Source organism: Podarcis cretensis (genome assembly GCF_951804945.1).
Source record: "Podarcis cretensis genome assembly, chromosome: 3".
Lineage (NCBI taxonomy): Eukaryota > Metazoa > Chordata > Lepidosauria > Squamata > Lacertidae > Podarcis > Podarcis cretensis.
Window position 1 is genome coordinate 34,104,647 of NC_137172.1, and position 17,217 is coordinate 34,121,863.

General features: G+C 43.1%; 1 protein-coding gene across 5 annotated transcripts in view; it reads left to right on the plus strand.

Moving 5' to 3' along the window:
- Positions 1-17,217, plus strand: part of CAPN13 (calpain 13) — an 81,509-nt gene that overhangs the window by 40,995 nt on the left and 23,297 nt on the right. For all 5 annotated transcript variants that reach the window (XR_013836865.1, XR_013836866.1, XR_013836867.1 and 2 more), the window contains 5 exons: positions 3,055-3,129; positions 3,810-3,958; positions 6,906-7,060; positions 14,084-14,247; positions 15,447-15,483. Coding sequence is in view for 2 of the 5 variants with exons in the window: in XM_079969238.1 (XP_079825364.1) it covers positions 3,055-3,129; positions 3,810-3,958; positions 6,906-7,060; positions 14,084-14,247; positions 15,447-15,483 (580 nt within the window). In the remaining 3 variants the exon portion in view is untranslated. The remainder of the gene's footprint in view (positions 1-3,054; positions 3,130-3,809; positions 3,959-6,905; positions 7,061-14,083; positions 14,248-15,446; positions 15,484-17,217) is intronic.

The window sequence follows — 17,217 nt, forward strand, 5'->3', positions numbered from 1 at the left end:
AGAGGGAGAGAGGTGCTTGTAGGAGTTTCTGCCTCAGGCACCAAAATGATTTGGCAGGTCTTGGCTACTGTGCACCTTGACTTAGGGGCAGTGTGTGTGTGTGTGTGTGTGTGAGAGAGAGAGAGAGAGAGAGAGAGAGAGAGAGAGAGAGTGCACTTGCACCTGAGTGTGTGTGCACGTGGTGTGTGCTGCTTTGACTTTCGCAGCAAAATGCCAAAGTGCCATCCAGGACTATTGAAACCAACAGAAACTGTTTCATTCTCTTCATTGTATGGCATTCTAAGCACCAGAACAACAAAGTTGCATGATCAGGACATAAGAATGAAGCGTGTAGCTTCTTACTCCTAGCAATTTGTTCAGTGCCCATTCGTGGCTGAATGTTAAGCTTTGGGGGAAGAACTAAGCATTGAAAGAAACGAGTGATGCTTCTGAAATTCACCCCATCTGAATTTCTCCTTGGAATTTGTATTTCTGGTCTTCTTTCCAAAGTAGAAGTGATGCATATGTACTCATCCATCACTCTCTCTTTCTTTTTTTAATTTCTGAATTTTATATTCAGCTCTGTTCATACACTGCAGCTTTCAGCTACATGACTGTTTTTTGGGCAGTGTTTTATCAATCCGTTCATGCATAGCGGAACCAGGGGTGGGAGACAAGCTAATGAATTTATTCCCCCCTCCCCCATTAGATTTTCCCTGCCCCCAGTACTGATACACATATGCACATTGATAAAATGCTGCCCCAAAGCAATCACAATATCATACATATGGTAATGTACATATTGCAGTCTTCATGTGATTGAGCATTTCTATCAAGCTTCTCTTTTTTTTTTGGTAGCATTTTATCAGTGCATCAGATTCAGATTTGTTTACTGTATTTTAGCAACCTGCCATCAAGCAGCTTCGGTGCATCCAGAACATTCAAAGTGATCTGTGCCAAGTTTTAATCCAAAATAGAATCACACATTTGAAAAGAACAGCAAATGCATGACACATAGCAAACCAATGCAAGTCTGTCAATCTAATTTGCTTGGACCTGGGAGACCAGAGTTCAAATCTTCACTCTGCTATTAAGGTCTTAACCTGACTTACCTGTTTGTGAGGATAAAATGGAGTGGCAGAGAGAAGCATGTTGGGGATCTGAGGTGAGACCAGGGCCGTCTTTACCCGGGGGTGCAAGGGGTGCAGTACACCCAGGTGCTGAATTCTGGGGGGCGCCAGGCGCCCGCTGCTGAGGCTACCTAAGCTCTTAACTATCTCCTGTTATGAAATAATAAATAATTTTGATAAGCTATTAAAACAAAATACTGTACATATATACAGTGGTACCTCTGGTTATGTACTTAATTTGTTCCAGAGGTCTGTTCTTAACCTGAAACTGTTCTTAACCTGAGGTACCACTTTAGCTAATGGGGCCTCCCGCTGCTGCGCGATTTCTGTTCTCATCCTGAAGCAAAGTTCTTAACCCAAGGTACTATTTCTGGGTTAGGGGAGTCTGTAACCTGAAGCGTATGTAACCTGAAGCGTATGTAACCCGAAGTACCACTGTACCTAAGTATTACCAAAATGTATACCTACTGTTTCACTAAAGGACTTCCGACTTTGTGGGCTCATTTACCAAAGACGTGCCACGCTGGTGCTGGCGCTTGTCATTCACAATGGCGGCACCTGTCAGACTCAACGACGGCGTTTGTCATTCTCAACAGCGCCGTGCACGTGAAATTAACTCTTACATCAAATTATTATGTTACGTATTGTATTGAGCTGCTATGTGGCAGTGCGGTCAGCAGCACCTTTGACACAACTGATGTTTCTTCTAAGTAGGTGCCTAAACAATACTTAGAAGTTTAAGTGTGGTGGTGTTAATTTGGGGGCTAAACTAAATTTGGGGGTGCTGGGCAGATATTTGCACCCCGGCAGTGCATATGCTAAAGACAGTGCTGGGTGACACACCCACGCAGTGGAAGTTGACCCCAGTTTCAGTCACCACATGGAGGCAGCTTAAGGTCCAAAATGGTTTACTGCTATAGTAGATTAGGCTTCAGTAATACAGATCCAGACATTTATAATTTACATACAGCTTGCTGGGTTTTGCCAGTCACACTTTTGAAGCAATGTGTGAACCAAAACACAATGATCTTTTTGCAATTTGCACTTCTCTAAATTTTGCGCTACAGTTCTCCAAGCAATGTGCCAAAAAAAAAAAATGTGCCTGTTAGGAAAACGTGTGCATAAAAAGGCACATCTTGGTGAAAATAGCAAAAAGGATGCATTGCATTAGGGAGAATTGAATACACAAAAAAATGTGTATATTAGGAGAAAAATGCCTTAAAAGGATGGCAAGTTCTTGTGAAGTTTTCTTTTTAAAAAATAAAAAAAATGAACTGATTCAATCGCAAACTGAAAGATTGTGAACTGTTCTTTAGTAAGATGTGTTTTAGACCACAGGAGCCTGCTTCTTGGAATTTTAAAGCAGGACTGTAGTAAGGTTTTGTCTTAAACTGAGTCACCCTGTAGTTAAGACAGCTGGGGAAATGTAGTAAGCTTTAACTAGAGGGCTTGTGGGGTTTAGGTGAGCCGATGTAGGACTTAGCAAGGGTTAAGCTGTTTATTCTTTAGCTGTTTATTGTTTAGAGCAATGTTTAAAAGTTAAGCTGCATATTCATATTCTATTTTGTTTTCCATGTAACCCTTATTTGTCTATGTGCTCTTGATTTCTATTATGCTCGTATGTGGGTGTGGAGAGCTCAGTTGGTTAGAATGTGCTGATAACGCCAAGGCTGCAGGTTCGATCCCTGTATGGGACAGCTGCATATTCCTGCATTGCAGGGTGTTGTACTAAATGAACCTCAGGGTCCCTTCCAACTCTTTGGTTCTATGATTCTGTGTTTCATAAACCGAAATGTGTTCACTGCTCTTCTTCTGGTGTATTTACAATGAACCTTTCCAAAGGGATTCCAGCTTGTCAGGCCCTGCTTGGTCACACCCATGTCACTCATTTGGGCAAATTAGGAACCTAATTTTTAATTTCATATGGCCTTGTCCTCTTTTGTAGTTCCACGGAATGGGATCGAGTCCCGAAGCAATACAAGAAATTTCTGTATGAAGACAAGGATAACGGCGAGTTCTGGTATTTTCACAATTTGTCTTTCTGTGATTCTCTGTGCTCTAGGTTTAAGGCCCCCAAGCTATAATAATCTCCATATGTTGCCATCTGGGCTTCTTCGGGAGAAAGTGTAGGATAAAAATTGAATTAATAATAAATAATCTTCTTGCAGTGAGCCACTCTTATTTTCAGGGTCCTGCTACACTTATATTAAAGATGAGAGGCTGTATTCAACTCAGTAAATATATGTGTGGAACAATTTCAACTTGTGCAAGGGGACTTTGCCCTTCCTCCCACAGCACATGACCCATGCCATCCCCAAAAATGCTCCAGAGAGCCGGGGGAAACCTTAGAACAGATTGCAGATTGGGGAGGAGAGGAAGGAAAGTACAACTGCACATGCAGAAGTTGTTCCGCTCTTGCAAAGTTCTATTTAGCGATAGGTTGATGAATGCAACCCCAGACTACAATCGGTAAAGTTTTTTTCTAAGAAAAGGACCGTCAATCTATAGGCTGTTCACCACAAGCAACTGCCAACTGTTTTTGCCATTCGTTTTCTAGCACCATGCAAATTCCACTTCTTCATTTCAAAAATATTTCAAGTCCTCAGGGCTGCAAAACCAGGATTGAAAATGTATGTGTAGTTGTTGTACAATGTAGAAGTATGCAAAGCCTGCCTGAAAATTCATTTTCTCTTCCGTCAGGATGTCATATGAAGATTTCCAAGAACATTTTTTATTTTTGCATGTTTGCAATAATGTGCCAACCTTCCTAGACTTTGGAGTGCAGAGGAGCAACATGTGGTCTGTGCAAACGCATGTCGACAGATGGGTTCAAGGGCTCTCCCCAGAAGGTAAAAATAAGTATCCTTCCTTAATTATTTCCCTATACTTTTTTCAAACAGTACGTTTCAAAATAGTAATTTCTTATCTGGACCTGAACTGAAAAAGTAAAATTTTAAACATAGCAATGTTTTATATTTCCATATTGCACCAATATTTAATTAACACAGGCTTGATTATAAAGACGTAGCACAATATTACATGCTCATAGTGGGTGGTAACATATAAATCTTGAATTTTATACTCTGGAGACAGACATCTGTAGATGACAATTGCCTATGACCTCTGTCCTTCTATAATCATGAGGTCCATCAAGCCTCAGCAGAACACTTGATCTGGCAATAAACCCAGTTGGTTTAATTGAGTTTTTGATCCATGCTTGTGAAATTAACTAACTGCAGTTCCCAAGGTTCTGCTACAATTTCCTCTTCCACATTGGATTCCCAAATAATGTTCAGTGTTGCAGGGCAGTTGGTGTTCAGCAACAGAACCTACAGCTTCAATCCCAGACCTTGTTTTCTTTGCGAGATCTCAAATCTGAAATATACACATCGCATAAGAATTATGCACAGAATTAGGCATGCTTAAGCCCACTGAAATCAACCTCCTATGCTATTATTTACATATTCCTATCCTTTTTCTGCTTAGTTGTCCCAGTACTTAATTCAGTGGGGATCTAGTATCTCCAGCCACTTTCTGTAAGCAGTGCCAACTGTTTATTTATGGATGTCCTGGTTATATGGCCAGGGGTGTAGCAAGGAGGCTGCAGTAGGTGCAGCCCACCCCTGGTGTCACCACTGAAGGAGGTGACAGAATGGTGGGCAGCACTCACCGCAGGGCCTGTAGTGCGCCTGAGCCACGCATCTCTCCTGGGAGTGATGCGGTGGCTTGAGTGTCCACAGGCTCCGCGCCTGCCTCAAAACGTCCGCCTGTTGCCTCCCCCTCAGCTGTAGGGTGGCTGAGTGGGAGAGGCAGGCAGACTCCTTGGAGACCCAGCAATGCCCCTGTGGGCAGCTGGCCCCGCCCCTGGGCTCAGGGCACATGCGCCGCCCCAGGCGCCCAATTGGTTTGCTCACCTGCTGTATATGGCAAGTCTGGAGACTGACCACATTTTGAATTGTATTTGATGATAGCCCATGGATTCTCTTCAAGTTTTGTTTTAGGATATTTGGAATAACTCTATGTGGCTTATTTCCATGAAAGTGAATTTAGGATTGCAGCCTGGGCATGTTGTCTATGCATTGTGCGAAAGGGTTTCTATCTGAAGTCTAGATTCGTTAAACTTGTTATTATTCACCATATGAAAACAAAAATTAAAATACAGCATGTGAAAACATACAAACAGCAAATGTCTTCACAATTTATATAACATAACAGCCATTTCTAAAATTGGTGTATGCATTCTGTTGTGGAATCTGAACCATTTTCTCTGTTCTTCAGAGAGACCACACTTTAATCAGTACAGCTAATTTGCACATAATCATAACCATGGAAACTTTACACTTCTCTTCAATCAGTGTTGCTTTACAATTTCCTCAGTTCTTTGCTAACATAATTTTATGGCTTGCTAAGAAATTCCTGTTTTCTCACCAAGTATATATATATTTTTATGTTCATGCTTTACAACCTTTATATACTATTTTCAGTCTTGTGAGAAATACATTGGGGCTTATATTTTATCCATAACGTGTTTTATTTTGTACTGTTGTGCTTCTTTAAAATTAAAAAATAAAGTTCTACTACTTGTGGTGTAAAACATAAGATGTTTTCATTTTTCTTACGTGCAGTTCCTCCTCTATCCAGAAATTTATCATTGTTTTATGCCGCCACCAGATTTGCAAGAATCCAGCAACTAGTTATTTTTATATAGTAATTGTATAGAATTTAGTCTAAGTTGTCTTTGTGCAAGTGGAATAGACGTTCAATTTCACAATAAGACTTTGCTTCTCTCCCTGCCCCACAGAGCCCCCTACTGCTTCAAAATATGCTGTGGGGCAGTTGGGGGTCCTTCAGAGGAGATCTTGCAAGCACATGTGGCTGCATGGTGGGGAGGAGTGGAAGAAAATGCTGCGCAAGCTTGTGGCGTAATCTGCTAGGGGCCATGTTCTGGTTTCTCTCACACCTTTCTGTCAATCCGTTCTTATCCTACCCATTCTTCCCCTTTGTCACCTGCATGAATTAGGCCAAAAGATGCAGATTGCCTCCACCTGATAGATAAGGATTGCAGCCTGCAACAATGCTACTGCTTCAGGAATCTCTGTTTAGCAGGGATCTCTGACTGTATGCAGAGAATGTATTGCCTTCCTGTATTTGGTAGAACTGAGGATCAGGGCTTCTTATAAAGTAACCACTAATTGAATGTCTAAGGGACGCGGGTGGCACTGTGGTCTAAACCATTGGGTCTCTTGGGCTTGCCGATGAGAAGGTCGGGGGTTTGAATCCCCGTGACAGGGTGAGCTCCTGTCACTTGGTCCCTGCTCCTGCCAACCTAGCAGTTTGAAAGCACGCCAAAAATGCAAGTAGATAAATAGGTACCACTCTGGTGGGAAGGTGTTTCCGTGCACTGCTCTGGTTTCGGTGTACCTTTGCACCAGAAGCGGCTTAGTCGTGCTGACCACATGACCCGGAAAAACTGTCTGCAGACAAACACCGTCTCCCTCGGCCAGTAAAGCGAGGTGAGTGCCGCAACCCCAGAGTCGTCTGCATCTGGACTTAACTGTCAGGGGTCCTTTACCTTTTTAAATTGAATATCTAGCTTCCTGCAACAGGGCAGGTTAAGTGCCTGCTAGAGACATTGACAGGCTCAAGGAATTGCCTTTCCCACAGGACCACGATCCTATGAAGGCATGCATGCAGCAGGCAGATGTAAAAGAAAGCGATAAAGGAGGGACGTCTCACTTGATCCACACTACTCTGCTGCATGTGTCTGATAACAGAAATCATTGTTTTTCGCAACAGGTGCCTTTTCTAGAAATCCTCGGTATTTAATCCAGGTGCAGGAGCCGGACATGAAAAATTCCAATGTTGTGGTATCACTGACACAGAAACTTGTAAATGATACGAGGAGTCCACAACCTCCAGAACCTCCAGGCATTCGTTTCGCAATACTCAAGGTAAATAACACCAGACAAGAACTGGTGTTCTGCTCATGCTTGAGCCTGGCCATCTGTATAAATTGTTCTACCCTCATGTGCTGGATTCAGCCGAAAACCAGCCATGTTTTGTCTCAAGATGGCTGGGAAATTCCAGGTTGCAATGGCAGGGAAAGAGATGAACATTGCTGCCTCCTACCCAGTGCCCTAAACTATCCTTCCTCCCAAATGACGAGCGCCACATCATAGCTGTCAACTTTTCCTTTTTTTAAAGGGAGATTCCCTTATTCCGAATGGGATTTAGCACAAGAAAAGGGAAAAGTTGACAGCTATGCGCCACACGCCCAGCTCTGCCCACATCTCTTTGCTTTCCCCCCTTGAGAATAGCTTTGCCTTTTCCCAATTATTTTCAAGTGATAGCTTTATCACTGTCTCTGAAATGTAACGAAACCTATTTTTGCATTTCTGGGTCCTTCAGAGGCTGGAACGAGAACTGTTTTGTTGGCTCTGTCTCTCCCATTCAACACCCACTGCAGAACTCCTGGATATTTTGGCAGGAGATGTAGATAAGATTAGCCTCATTTACTCTGCATTAATTAATCTAGAATAACCACCACCACCACACCCCCGGCTTCCATCCTCAGAATAACTCGTATGGATTCAAGCCACCACACAATGTGTAGTGACTTACTTACGTAGTTTGGATATGGTTCAAACATGCTATAGAAAAGAAATTACCTAAATTAATCAATATAGGACTTGTTTCAGGAGGGAAAATGTTTAGGATGGTAGTTTTAGTGTGAAATATACCATTATTTTTATTTCTGAGATCTTAACACATCTCACCCCACCGCCAAAAAATTATGGTGCCATTGATCTACTCCCCTTTTCCCTTAGCTACAAACATCCTATCTCTTTCCATCCCCTTCTGCAGCCATGAGAAGGTTCAATATATACTTGAGTCTTAAAGAATTCAGAAGTAATAATGTATACCATTGCCTCGGGAGAGGAGTTTTCTTGAAGTAGTGGTGCTCACACTACACATTTAAAGCACATTTATACCACTTTAGCAGTCATAGTTTGCCCCCTAGAATCCTGGGAAATGAAGTTACTCCTCATAGAACTACAATTCCCAGCACTCCTAACGAACTACAGTTCCAAGGATTCTTTGGGGGAAGAAGAAGAAGAAGAGTTTGGATTTGATATCCCGCTTTATCACTACCCTAAGGAGTCTCAAAGCGGCTTAGAATCTCCTTTCCCTTCCTCCCCCACAACAAACACTCTGTGAGGTGAGTGGGGCTGAGAGACTTCAGAGAAGTGTGACTAGCCCAAGGTCACCCAACAGCTGCATGTGGAGGAGCGGAGACGTGAACCCGGTTCCCCAGATTACGAATCTACCGCTCTTACCACTCACACTGGCTCTCTCAGCTATGGCTGCTGAAATAGTTCAAGAGTGCTTTAAATACATAGTGTGGAGGAAGCTTCAGGTTAGGTAATTTCTCTCCCTACAAATAAAGATGCTTACACAGCCTCAGGTGGGCACTTCATTCCACGCTTAAGAATGTTAATTCAGGAATATACTGCTCTTGAGTGCAGCTGCAAGGCAAGAGCAGAATCTTTCCTTAGCCATTTGGCTGGAGGTTCTGATTTCTGTTGATTTGAAAAAAGTTGAAAATTGTAAAGTGAAGTTGCAAGTGGAACCTGTGGCACATTCTAGAATAAAAGACTCAGAAAGTGACACACAAAGTGTAACATTGAACAGCCCCTAAAAGCACCACAAAATAAAATTTAAAACATTTTAAAGCATGGATAGGCAAACTAAGGCCCAGGGGCCTGGATCCGGCCCAGTCACCTTCTAAATCCGGCCTGCGGGCAGACAGGGAATCAGCATGTTTTTACATGAGTAGAATGTGTCCTTTTATTTAAAATGCATCTCTGAGTTATTTGTGGAGCATAGGAATGCATTCATTTTTTTCTTCAAAATATAGTCTGCCCCCCCACAAGGTCTGAGGGACAGTGGACTGCTGAAAAAAATTGCTGACCTCTGTTTTAAAGCATTCAAAACTGTTATAAATACAGCATATAGCCAGCATGTAGACAATCAACAGCCTGGTTTATGAACGTTTGAAGTCCTGAAAACCATAGGGCTCTTGCTTCCCAGTGTCCTGGTTTTGACTAAAATGGTGCCTGAACTCACCACCTGAGTTTGCTAATAGGAGTAAAATGTGTCCACCTTTCTTGAATTGACCAAAAGGGCAACACATTGGAATTAAGTAGATTGACCTAGTCTAATCTACAAGGTACTTGACCCCACACCACAAGAACGAACAGCACAGACATTAGAAAGAATGTGTATAGCATAAAGGAAAGTAATAACCCAATCTTGTAGGGAATGGCTGAGCAACCAGGCCAGAATTTCCCAACCAGTCAGAAGCTCAACTGGCTGGAACTTTCCAGTAGTTGAATATGTGCATTCTCAGAGTTGCACAGTTGCTGTTAATTAAGCAGGCCACCATATTGACCTTGAGCTACTAGTCACTGCCAGATAACACAGTTGCACTCAATCCATGTTCTCATTCTCATTACTAAGAGCCAGAAACCAATTTTCTCTGCTGCCCGGAGGCCTGCAGAAATCAAACTTTGGTCAAGGCAGAAGCAGAAGAAAGGCTTTTCTTGACACTCCCTGTTTCCAATATTTTAAAGAGCCAGTAAGCATAATCAATAGGGATGTTCTAATTTATTTTGTCTGTAATACTAGGCCTCATTGACCACTGGTGGGGCTTGCTTCCAAGTAAGCATCCCTAGACTCAGGATGTTGGGGGGGGGGGGGAATGCAACCAATCCAAAACATGCCTATAATGGTGGGTTAGAAGCATGAGACATTGAACTACACATTTCCACAAAGCTGGACTTTAAAAGGCAGTTAAAGGCATGTTTTCCTCACACGTCTCGTTGGGATTACACTAAAGTAGCCTGTTTGTAGCTTTACTTTGAGATCATATTAGATATCAGTCTCTGGCAGTGCTCTTGGGGTATCTTTTTCAGGATAATTATGTCTCTCCTGTTGTGCATCTCTAGCATCTCCTACTTTTCATTGTCAGTATTTATTTTCACTTAGAAAATGTTAATCTTGCCTTCAGGCAGTTGCACTCTCAACTGGATTTACTGAGGCCTAATCTATGCAAGTAGTTTCCAGGGGTGGTACCCCATGAGGCAATTCTGTTAGTGAAAGGACTGTTAGTGAAAGAACCATGGCTGCACCATGGAACTTCTCCTCCTCCTTCTTCTCCCTGTACTCCCCCCAGATCTGTTCTGGAAGTTCCCTTAACCCTAAGTAGCAGATTTGGGGAGGAAATGTGGGGCACACATGGAGAGGAGAGGGAGCAGCTTGCCATTGTTCCTGCTCCAGTGTGCAGTCTACCCTCCAGACACAGCCCATGAGGGTTGGTATGTCAAGGATCAATACAGGTTCTTTGTTTGTGAACAACTCAGTTTCATTCCTACTTATAGCCTGCTTTGAAAGTAGCCCCTTGCAGTGTCTGACAAGGTGCTTCCAAAATGTGAGGAGACCTTGGAAGTATCCTCTGCCATAAGAAGAGGGGCTTGGACAAGAAAGGTTGAAGAGAGTCTCCAGCACACAGAAATGAGTTCAAGAACCCAAGAGGTAGCTTAAGATCTCTGCACAAAAGTCCTTGTCCATCTGTCTTGGAGGCTTTAGTTGAGAATTCCTGCATTGCCAGGGGTTGGACTAGATGACCCTCGGGGTACCCTCCAACTCTACAATTCTATAATCCTTAGGTGAGGTGTTAGCACAGCCGCCTATAATTTTTTAGGTTTGTATATTACACACGTCTGCTTGATGCTAGTCATGGGGAGGAAACAGCAAGAACCAGCACAGAGTAAACAGGAAATGTTATCTGATCCAAGAGAGGTATAATTAGCACTAAAATAATTAATTGAGTAATCAATTTCGTTAACTTATTCATTAAGCACAGATTAAAAATGTGGGGTTTTAATTAGATTTTAACTGGACTATCCCCGAGAAGAATATTTAGTGCTAATAGCATTCTTGTAAATGTTCCATGTCTGGGGGACTCAGGAGCATTTTACCGTAGATTTAGTCCCCCCCCCCCGAACCATAGTAAGAGCCCCTGCTGCCTTAGAGTTCACTCTTACCAAAGAGGCAAGTGCTATGTTATGAGAACACATGACCCGGTTGATGTGCCCAATCTGGCTAGAATCAACGTGGGTGGACAGGGGGAAACAGCAAAACAATACCCCTCCCTTCCCACAGACACATTTAAAAGGAAGCCACTATAGAGAAGGTCCATTCTCATGTTGCTACCCTCCGGACCTCTCATAGAGGAGGGGCACATAGAAGGGCCTCAAATAATGAGCGCAGAGTCTGGGACGGTTTATATGGGGAGAGGCTTCACCAGCCCTTTCTGTCCACTGGGATTCTCCTCAGGCCACCTGCCCTCTTTAAGCACTTTTGTGTCCCTGTCTGATGCCTCTTGCTTGCCTGGAAGGAGAATGGAGAGGTGTGTGGCATGTCTGTGAGTAGAAACCTCTGACCTTCTTGCATGGCTGGAATATAACTCCCTGCAAGAAGGTAAGACTTGCATCCATCACTCTGCCCTCTTATCATCTGGCCTAGCCCTTGTTTGTGGCTCCCAGAAGATTTCCCGCAAGAGGTTGCATCCCTTGTGCTGAAAAGCTTTCTCCACCCCTTCTTGTACATAATGCATACAATGTTTTTGGTAGCACAATGGCCAGTATATGTGAGAATAAGACTCCTTTAAGAACTGGGCTGGAAGGAGTGGTAATAATAATAATAATAATAATAATAATAATAATAATAATAATTTATTTATACCCCGCCCATACCTAGCCACTCTGGGCAGCTCCCAATTGAGTGTTAAAAACAATACAGCATTAAATATTAAAAACTACCCCAAATAGGGCTGCCTTCAGATGTCTTTTAAAAATAGGGTAGCTGCTTATTTCCTTGACATCTGATGGGAGGGCGTTCCACAGGGCGGGTGCCACTACCGAGAAGGCCCTCTGTCTGGTTCCCTGTAACCTCACTTCTTGCAAGGAGGGAACCACCAGAAGGCGCTCAGGGCTGGATCTCAGTGTCAGGGCTGAACGATGGGGGTGGAGATGCTCCTTTAGGTGTACAGGACTGAGACCATTTAGGAATTTAAAGGTCAGCACCAACACTTTCAGTTGTACTCGGAAACGTACTGGGATCCAATGCAGATCTGTCAGGAGAAGTGTTATATGGTCCTGGAGGCCACTCCTAGTCACCAGTCTAGCTGCTGCATTCTGGATTAGTCCCTAACTAATGGCATGATGTGGTTGCTGTAAAGATCGCCTTTCTCCACGATGTTATGGATGACAATAACACAATGGATGACATTGGACACTGTGTCCAATGAATAATTATTTCACATTTCATCCTAGACAAAGATCTTGATCTTTCCAATTGTCGAAAAAGATCTAAGACATGGCAGATTTGGTTAGTGGGGGAAGTACAAAGGTGTGGTGATGCATGTACTGTCAGTTGCTCAGTGCAGGGGACTTGGAGAAAAGATTTTCTGTTTGTAGCAATGATTCTTCAGCCTGTGTTACAAAGACATGGGACGATTGGTTGAAAACATTGTTATAAACATCATTATAAAGGCACTCTGAATGTCTCAATGACAAAAGAAATTCTTAAATATAAATGACTCCATTAGGTCCAAAAGAAGTGCCTTCATTTAGGTTTGCTGAAGTTTTAATCCATCGTGCCTCGAAGTCCAAATGCTTGCCATGCTCCCCTAAAAAAAAAAAAAAAGGCTCCCCCCGCTTTCTCTTTGCAAGACAGCAGTTTATATTCTCCCCCACCCTTTCCAAAGGCATGGCTCATAAATTATTGTGCCACACTGTGAAACCACTCTAAATGGGATTTATACACTCCAGTGTATTTGTAAGAATATGTTTAGTAAGGGTTTTTACTATGCTGTCTTTATGTGTCATCACAATAATAGCTGTTGCATTTTATTTATTGCTCCAGCTTGATGAAAATATTGGAACAGCAACAAATGTGACAGGATACGACATTTTCTTATGAGAATGGATATCAGGTTCATAGTCTGTGCCAGAGCTGTAGCAAGCATATGGTCATGGAATCTGTGTTTGTATGGGTTCCATATATGGAGGTTCACCAAAGATTTCCTGAGTTCAGCAATGGGAGAAGAATTCAGGTTGCTTCTCATGTTAATGCAAATCTACCTAATTCACACTTCCAAAAGCAATGCACACCTAAAAACGTAGCCACCCTTTGAAATCCACGCTTGTCTGAATTTTGCAGGGAAATTCACCACCCCAATCCCCTCCCCAACAAGTACAAAAATACACATATTAGGGGAAAGTATGCATTGTGAAATAACAAACCCAAATTAGAAAAAATGGCTTGCGGAATTGTGAATTTCTGGAGGAATGCCCATCAAAATTATGGTACATTTCTGAGGACTTAAAAAACAACAACCAAGTACACAAAGGGATATTGAAATGTGGCCAACTGAATTTAAACTGGAAAAATGAGAAACTGAGAGAAATCAAGACTGAATCATCCATCCCTAGTTGAGTGTTTTCCCTATGGGACCATGAATTCAGTTCACCAGCACTCCTGCTGTTTACTTTTGGAGGAAGAACAACTAAGTTAGGTGCCTCTGATCTTGCAGAAGATTAGAAAAACAGAGTTGAAATGTACCTTGAAGGTCATCTAGTGTAGTTCTGTGCCAACGCAGGAAATCCTCTCTGTTTCAATATCTTTGATAAGAGGCCATCCAAACTCCATTTAAAATCCTCCCCTTTCTGAGGCAGTTTGTTCTTCTGTCTAACAGTTTGTACTATCATCAGCAAGTTGTTATCCCTTCTCCAACTCATTTCTATCCTTGATTGACCTGCATAATGTATTTTAAAAATTAGAGGATGACATTCTGTGATAGTTTCTCCAGAATTCCTGCTCATTTCTTCTCACGTTATATTGCTTCTCAGGACAGAATCACCGTTTACAACAAGGGATTCATAAAACAACGAGATGTCACTAGGATATTTCAGTTGAGACCTGGGACCTACATCATTATTCCAGAAATATCACAGGGAGGGCAAGAGTCAGAGTTCATTCTACGAATCTTTCTAAAGAACCAAAACAACTACAGGTATGTAGACAGGCATTCAGGCCTGTTCTTGTCATAAGCCAGCATCTCTTTACCAATGTTTTCTTATATTCCATTCCTCAGTTTATGGGTGATCACTTTCACCATGCATGCAGATATGCCCCAAAACTGAGCTCATTAACAGTATCTATTGTTTAAAGGACTCTTGTCTTATTTTTTATGGGGGTGGTGAAGGGTGCTCTGAGCCATAGGAGTAGGCAAGACCAGATCTCCCCCAGGAGTGGGAGATGATAGCTCCCTAGCTCTCTTTCTCTGAATCCTCTCCGCTAGGTTGTGGATTGTGACAAGAGTGTGACAGTAACTTCATACTGAGCAGAACACTGTTGGAAGAGAGCTGGTTGTTTTAACACTTTCCATCCCAGCCATTTGTCTGCCCCAAACCCACCCATCCCAACTGCTTTATTTCCAAGAGAAAATATACACTCACACTGAATCTTTACGCTCTTGGGGAGAAAAGCAGCTCTCTCTCTCTCTCTCTCTCTCTCTCTCTCTCTCTCTCTGTGTGTGTGTGTGTGATTTTGAGCCACCAAATGGCTGGGAAGAAGGACCCTCTCTTAGATCTACCCCCCTCACTGGTCCTCTGCATGTGCTTTATCTGAAAAAGAATGCCCTTGATGAAATACCGTATATACTTGAGTATAAGCCGACCCGAATATAAGCCGAGGCATCTAATTTTACCACAAAAAACTGGGAAAACTTATTGACTTGAGTATAAGCCGGTTCACCACATCACAAACCTGGTGGTGGCAGCAGCAGCGGAGGAAGAACCAGCAGCCCAAAAGGGCTGCTTTCGGGCTGCTCATTCCTCCGCCGCTGACAGCGGCAAAGGTGGCGGAGGAGGAAGGAGCAGCCCGAAAGGACCCTCACTTGAGTATAAGCCGAGAGGGGCTTTTTCAGCATAAAAATGTGCTGAAAAAGTTGGCTTATACTCGGGTATATACAGTAACCATGGGTTTAATTTGTAGGTCTACCTGTGCTGCATTCTGGCATAGTAAGTTAACTATGCACCATACAACACAATTTCCAGACTACTCCAGCCTTCTTTTCCCATAGAAAAAAGTATCTCTGCTGCAGGCCTGCCAGGGAACCTGAATTCAGTATTCAGTGTTTAACTAGCAACACAGACATCTTGTTCTATCCTAATGCAGTCCTCTCTTTTTCTTCTTCCTTTTGTTTATTAGGGCACCAAATACTGAGCTGAGTCCAGTGGTAACAGAGGTATGTAGGTGTAGAAAGTGGTGTTGCCTTTAAATGTGAAGCAGTGACATACGCTGTGTGCCTTCTACTTATTGGAAGCCTGGATCCAGAACTGAATTGACTCAATCTGGCCCAGTTTGGATAGTTCAGTTCAAGACAGCCCTAGATCAACCTGCCATGGGTTGGCCCATTTAGACCTCACCAGGGCAATCAAAAGGTAGGGCAGTCAGCTGGCAGGAGAGGCAGGTAGCCTATGCAGGGTTTGCTTCAGCCTTGGGAGACCAGGGTTCAAATCACCACTCAGCTGTGAAGCTCATGGGGTGACCTTGGCCCTGTCACCATCTCTTAGCCTCAGGGCTGTTGTGAGGATAAAGTGAGGAGGAGGAGGAGAGGTATGAACACCACCTTGAGCTATAATAATAATAATAATACTAATAATACTAATAATACTAATAATACTAATAATACTAATAATACTAATAATACTACTACTACTACTACTACTACTAATAATAATAATAATAATAATAATAATAATTTATTACTTATACCCCACCCATCTGACTGAGCCTGCCCAGCCACTCCGGGCTGCTCCCAACGGAATATTAAAACACGATAAAACATCAAACATTAAAAATTTCCGTAAACATGGCTGTCTTCAGATGTTTTTTAAAAGTCAGATACAGTGGTACCTCCGGTTACATACACTTCAGGTTACATACGCTTCAGGTTACAGAGTCCCAGAAATATTACCTCAGGTTAAGAACTTTGCTTCAGGATGAGAACAGAAATCATGCAGCAGCGGCTCAGCGGTAGCAGGAGGCCCCATTAGCTAAAGTGGTGCTTCAGGTTAGGAACAGTTTCAGGTTAAGAACAGAACGAATTAAGTTCTTAACCTGAGGTACCACTGTAGCTGTTAATTTTCTTGACAACTGATGGGAAGGCGTTCCACAGGGCAGGCGCCACTACCGTGAAGGCCCTCTGCCTGGTTCCCTGTGATCTCACTTCTCGCAGTGAGGGAACTGCCAGAAGGCCCTCGGAGCTGTACCTCAGTGTCCAGACTGAATGACTAGGGTGGAGACGCTTCTTCAGATATACAGGGCCAAAGCCGTTTAGGACTTTAAAGGTCAGCACCAAAACTTCAAATAGTGCTCAGAAACATACTGGGAGCCAATGAAGGTCTTCAAAGGTAGCCCCATGTAGGGCATATTGAGTAGTCCAAGCAGGCGATGACTAGAGTATGTACCACTCTGGCGAGACAGTCTGCGGGCAGGTATACAGGGCCAAGGCCGTTTAGGACTTTAAAGGTCAGCACCAACACTTCAAATAGTGCTCAGAAACATACTGGGAGCCAATGAAGGTCTTCAAAGGTAGCCCCATGTAGGGCATATTGAGTAGTCCAAGCAGGAGACGACTAGAGTATGTACCACTCTGGCGAGACAGTCTGCGGGCAGGTAGGGTTTCAGCCTGCATACCAGATGGAGCTGACAGACAGCTGCCGTTGACACAGAATTGACCTGCACCTCCATGGGCAGCTGTGAGTCCAGAATGACTCCCAGGCTGTGCATCTGGTCCTGAAGGGAAGGTGGGACATAAATAGAATTCTTCTGTCTGCAGGGGTCTGCTTTGCCAGCATGTTCCACAAAGCAAAACAGCACCCAATAGGACTGACTGTTCCCCCTCCAACCTCCATTCTACTTGTTTAATTAATTTAGGAGTTTAATTTAAACCCCTAATTAAACATGTGGTGGGGGG